The sequence below is a fragment of the Triticum urartu genome, chromosome 6 (genome assembly GCF_003073215.2).
Source record: "Triticum urartu cultivar G1812 chromosome 6, Tu2.1, whole genome shotgun sequence".
NCBI classification, from domain to species: Eukaryota; Viridiplantae; Streptophyta; class Magnoliopsida; order Poales; family Poaceae; genus Triticum; species Triticum urartu.
Window position 1 is genome coordinate 18439377 of NC_053027.1, and position 5978 is coordinate 18445354.

Below are 5978 nucleotides of genomic sequence, written 5' to 3' on the forward strand. Positions count from 1 at the left end.
AGAGAAGAGTCAAAACTCTACGCCAGGATGCCTCACCAGAGCGACGAAGGGACTGAGGAGTAAAAAGAATCCTACTCTCTGATATATATAATCCTAAAGGACTCAAAACATTTTTCTAGACTCAACAACGCCAGCGATTCGATCAAGCAGGGGGCTCCTAAGTCAGGGAAGGCTCTGATTACCAACTTGTAACGCCCACGATGCGGCTATATCTCCCACGTGTCGAAGCACGACTTAGAGGCATAGCCGCATTGTAAGCAATGTTGCAAGAGGGGTAATCTTTACACATCCCATGTACTGAATAAGGAAAGAGATACATAGTTGGCTTACAATCGCCACTTCACACAATATATGAGTAAAGCATTACAACATCCAGATACAATCAAGGTCCGACTACGGAACCAAAATAGAAGAAGACCACCCCTAATGCTACAGATCCCCGATCGCCCCAACTGGGCTCCACTACTGATCAACTGGAAACGAAACAACATAACGAACGCGGACTTCGTCAAGCTCCTCCTTGAGCTTGGTTGCGTCACCTGCACGATATCATCGGCACCTGCAAGCTGGTTTGGAAGTAATATGTGAGTCACGGGGACTCCGCAATCTCACACCTTCGCGATCAAGACTATTTAAACTTGTCTCCCGGCTCTACCCAAAGCAAGAACACAAGCAAAGGGAACAAAAATCAACCACGGTGCAATGCGCAAGCAGCATGATGCAACACATGACATGATATGCGGGATGCGATATGCAATGCATATGCATGCTTTGGAAAGGAAAGATTGAAACTGGCCTCAACTTGGAAAACCAAGAGTGCCGCTGGAAAGATGAGTTGATTTCGGTCGAAATCGATATAAAGATCACCGGAATTGGATGCACGGTTTGGAAATGGCAAGCAAAACAAATATGGCACAAAGCTACGATTAACAGCACGAGGCCATCTAAATGCATCAAGAACAACAAGCTACTGCACTCAAACATAACAACAAAATGCATGGAAGTGATCCACTCAAGATGCTTGACAAAAGATGAACACTGAGCTACGGCTAATTCACTCAATAGTAGGTTCAAACAAGCATGGCAAAAGTGCAAAAGGTATCAGGTTACAGACTTAGTGAAATAAACAACATGCCAGGAATTAACATCAGGAAGCAATGTTTAGAGTAAGATAACAACATGCTACAGGAACATATCATGGCAAAGCAAGGCATGACATGAAAGTACTCAAATCATACAACATAAGTCATTTACTGACCATAAGCCAAAAGGGATCAGAAAATACAATGGCAACCATGTGAACATAGCAATTACCGTTAACAGATTCAGACTTAGAAGAAAACTGGAACATGGCAAAACAGATATCAAGTAGGCATGTTTGCGAGCTCGATGCACTCACCACAAGGCATTACATGACAAACTAAGCATACACCCAGCAAGTAGACATGGCATAGAAGCTAAACATGGCAAGAACAACAACATAACATGCATGGATCAACTACAACAACCTCGACAAAAAAGCTAAACACGTAAACATTCTGCCATGAACATTTTATAGCAAAAGTAGAGCTCGATTGACTCAAGCTAAGGTGCTCCATAAATGCAAACAAAGACATGGATTGATAGAGCACTACAATATCTAAAAAACATCCTTACTAATCATGCTCAAAAGAGGCATGGATCACTCTATACCAACATGAATACATGGCATAAAAATAACAGCAGGAAAAGGACAGTGAAATTCTAAGTCCCTGAAATCAGCAACATCACGAGAGCTACTTTGCATGCTTGTGCTAGTCACCACAAAGATCACAAAAATACATGGCATACACCCCTGTAAAGATGGCATGGCATACTTCAAAACACATGTAGGGCTTAAGATCATAGGAGGCACACATTAATCATGGAAAAAATGACAAATGTCCAATTACTGATATGGATCTGAAACTAATATAAACTAGCACTCTTGCAATAGCATTTAGGGCATCAAGATAAACTCAAATGAACATGATGTAATGAGATGAAATGAAATACTCATTGAGATGAACAATTCGATATGCTACACGCCCAAAACGGAGCGACGGGTGCAAAGTTATGATGCGATGAAGAATGCTAAAAATGTTGGGGACTTGGTGGAATTTTACCCTCCGGAAGCTGGATGGTGTGGTTCCGGATCGCGTTTGGTTCACTGGGTGCGGAACGAGGTAGATCTGGCACGGGCGTGGATGGAGGGATCCCGGTCGGAGGTTGAAGAAGGTCAAGCTGCACGGCGGCGCTCGGGCTCCGGGGACGAGGGGAGATGGCGGGGAGGTACAGATCCGGGAGCGAGGACTCCATTCCCGGCGACGAGGATGCTTGGGGCGGCCCGGGTGCGGAGATCCCTGACGGCCATGGAGGGGCGGCTCCTTGGGAAGCAACAGAGAGAGAGGGAGCTCGAGATGAGAGAGGGAGCAAGAGAAAACGACAGATGGCGTGGGGGCGGCGGCGTGACCTGAGGACGGCGGCGGCGGCGGAGCAGTCCGGCGAGGTGCGGGGCGAAGCGGAGGAGCACCGGGGAGTGGGCGGCGCTCGGGCGAGCACGGGCTGCTCGGGGCGCGAGGCAGATGGGCGGCGGCGCGACGAGATGGGCCCCGCGGGCCTGATCCGGGCCGCGCGGCCCGGCGGCGGGGCTGGAGGAGAGAGAGGCCGGCGGCGGTGACGTGTTGCGCCCGGATTCGTCCGGCGCGGCGGCTGGACGCGTCCGGTCTGGGACGGACATGTCTGGCGACGCGAGGAAGAGGGAGGCTAGGGTTTCGTCCGCGAATTTTCCGGGAGAGCCACATATATATATATATGTAGAGGGAGCTAGGAGACTCCAAATGAGGAGCGGTTTTCGGTCACGCGATAGTGATCGAACGACCGAGATGATAGAGGGGTTTTATGTGGGTTTTGGGCCACTTTGGAGGGGTGTTGGGCTGCAACACACACGAGGCCTTTACGGTCCCTCGGTTAACCGTTGGAGTATCAAACGAAGTCCAAATGGCACGAAACTTGACAGGCGGTCTACCGGTAGTAAACCAAGACCGCATGACAAGTCTCGGTCCAATCCGAGAACATTTAACACCCGGACACGAAAAAGAGGCAAAAGGGGACACCGGATGACATAGGGGCGCAGGAATGCAAAATGGACAACGGGGAAAATGCTCAGATGCATGAGACGAACATGTATGCAAATGCGATGCACATAATGACATGATATGAAATGCATGACACACAAGCAAATAACAAGGCAACAACAGCAAATAACTGGAAGACACCTGTCACATCGGTCTCGGGGCGTTACAAATACTTGGTGAGGTACCAAGATGTTGACCTTGTAAGGTGGACTCCGAAGCCACCGGCACCTTCATTGCCATCTGATCTTGATCAGGTAATCGCTGAAATGAGTGTGAGTGTGGTTTCTCTTCCTTCTCATACGGGATCAACACATATAAGTGATGGATATCCGACACAATGAGAAGTGCTTTGGGGTACCAATTCAGGTACTCATCGAGGGCAAGATCCTCATGCGCGGGCGGCGACGCATAATAACAACGATCCTCCTCGGCAATGAGGGCAACCTCCTCCTCCGCTCGCTCCTCCTCAAACGTCCACACCTTCTCCTTCGAGATTGGCACCCAGTCCACCTGCAGAGGAACTGTCACCCAAAGCGGCACCTGGTTTATAGAGTTGCCCCCGAACATGTTGTCGTGCGCCGAGGATTACTTCTTTGGCCCTCGCGGTGGCCGGTGGTGTGGTGATGTGTGACGATCGGTAGATGGGTGGGAGAGGATAAGGAGTGCGGGTATGATCTGCGGAGGAGGAGGAGTCCGCCAAGTAGGCCTCTCAGTCGTCATGCTGCCATGAATGCGGGCAGGCGGAAGACCGACGTGAATGAGGTCAAGCCGAAGTGGACGTGACTAGAGATAAGGGTTTTGATGGGCATGGTCATCGGAGTCCAACATGGTACGGCGGTAGATGTCGAAACTCCACCAAATCTGCTCAGTGTGATGCTGGCTTGCAGGATTTCACAGGTCCAGTCTGATGCAACGGCCGCTACGGCGACGACGTGCACGCTGGCCAACGTAAACCGGCGAGAAGCTGAGCATCGTCTTCATGCTCTGCAACATGGGTCTGGCCTGCTACGGCATCCCACAGCGCGTGATTGCAGGTGAAAGAAACGGCCGTGATATTCATAGTTCTGCTCGCCGGCGATGTCTACGACGAAGTCAGCCGGCAAGCCGCTCTCTCTGCAACTGCAAGGCGTCGCAGCCAGGCCACTGTCGATCGACCGACCCGTCCGTGAGCGTTTCCGCCACGTCACCGATCCGCGTCAAAGCGCATCCGGTCCGTCCATCCACACACAGCGACGAACGGCTGAAACTAACCCAAAGGCATCGATCCGCGGCATCCCATCTCCACCAATCACAGCCCACCTTCTTCCTCCGTCCCACTCTATATAACAAATCGCGCCGCCCGATCCGCCTCCACACACCTCAGCATCCGCAGCCCCCCAGCCCACACCTTCGCACAAAGCTCCACCTCCTCCCCACACCGTCGAAGCACCCATGGCGCCTAAGGCGGAGAAGAAGCCGGCGCTGGAGAAGACCCCGGCGGGGAAGAAGCCCGCGGCGGAGAAGAGGCCCGCGGCCGGGAAGACGGCGTCCAAGGAGGGCGGCGAGAAGAAGGGGAAGAAGAAGGCCAAGAAGAGCGTGGAGACGTACAAGATCTACATCTTCAAGGTGCTCAAGCAGGTGCACCCCGACATCGGCATCTCCTCCAAGGCCATGTCCATCATGAACTCCTTCATCAACGACATCTTCGAGAAGCTCGCCGGCGAGTCCGCCAAGCTGGCCCGCTACAACAAGAAGCCCACCATCACCTCCCGGGAGATCCAGACCTCCGTCCGCCTCGTCCTCCCCGGCGAGCTCGCCAAGCACGCCGTCTCCGAGGGCACCAAGGCCGTCACCAAGTTCACCTCCTCCTAGGCGTCTTCCTCGTTTCATGAGCTGATGGCGGCGTTCTGTGTGTAGTTAGCAGTGCGATGTTACAATCTCTGTAAGAATTGTGCTGCTTGTTGGTTTGAAGAATTAGTGATGTTGCTGTCTGAATTATTGTTCAACGTGTGCTTGTATTATTCAGTTTTGGTTGGAAGGTTCTTCTGTACGCCCTGCTACTTCTCATTTTTGTGCAGTCTGAATCTGGTTCTGTAGTTCGTAGGTCTGCAGGTACATTCATGATTTTGCAGTTGTTTACAGTAGATGTTATCAGGTTTATCATTTAGGCGTCATACTGAATTTTTCAACCTCTACGGTTGCTGCCATTCGAGTAAATCTGAAGTTGGCCAGCTTGGTTAATTTCTGACGTGGTCATCCTTTTTTCTCATTGGACTTGCCATCCATCAAGAACATGTCTGAAAAATTGGAATATGTTTGATTCAGAGAAATCAGAAGTTTTCTGCAAATTTTCAGAGAAATTAGATGCTTTCTACACAAAAGAAGAGATAAGCTAGAAGCATTGTGCCCATGTTTTACAGAGGCAAGGAACATGCCAGATGCAACCAACACTTTGTGATGGCACACATTTTTTTGATAATTGTTGCTATTGAGACACCTGAGTTTTTTTCTTTATGTTTATATTACACTACTCCCTCCTTCCATCTATATAGGGCTTAATGCGGTTTTCAAGGCTAACTTTGACCAAATACTAGAGCAATAATATATGACATGCAACTTACACAAAGCACATTGTTAAATTCGTGTGTGAAAGGAGCTTTCAATGATATAATTTTCACATTGTGCATGTCATGTACTATTAATCTTGTCAATAGTCAAATGCGGTCCTAAAAAATGCATTAGGCCCTATATAGATGGAAGGAGGGAGTAGATAATTTCCTTTATACTATACTAGGTAATTAGTGAAAATAAAGCTACCAATTTTGTGAAGGTGTGAAGTGAATC

General features: G+C 49.6%; 1 protein-coding gene across 1 annotated transcript; it reads left to right on the forward strand.

Moving 5' to 3' along the window:
- The first annotated feature begins 4497 nt into the window (after window positions 1–4497).
- Window positions 4498–5129, forward strand: LOC125513469 (histone H2B.1-like). The gene has a single exon (XM_048678595.1). It carries the CDS (start codon window positions 4587–4589, stop codon window positions 5004–5006), a length of 420 nt encoding a protein of 139 aa, XP_048534552.1. The 5' UTR covers window positions 4498–4586; the 3' UTR covers window positions 5007–5129.
- The last annotated feature ends 849 nt before the right edge of the window (window positions 5130–5978 follow it).

Bases quoted from the DNA above. Each gene is read 5' to 3' on its own strand.
- LOC125513469 (XM_048678595.1), top strand. From the start codon at position 4,587: ATGGCGCCTAAGGCGGAGAAGAAGCCGGCGCTGGAGAAGACCCCGGCG.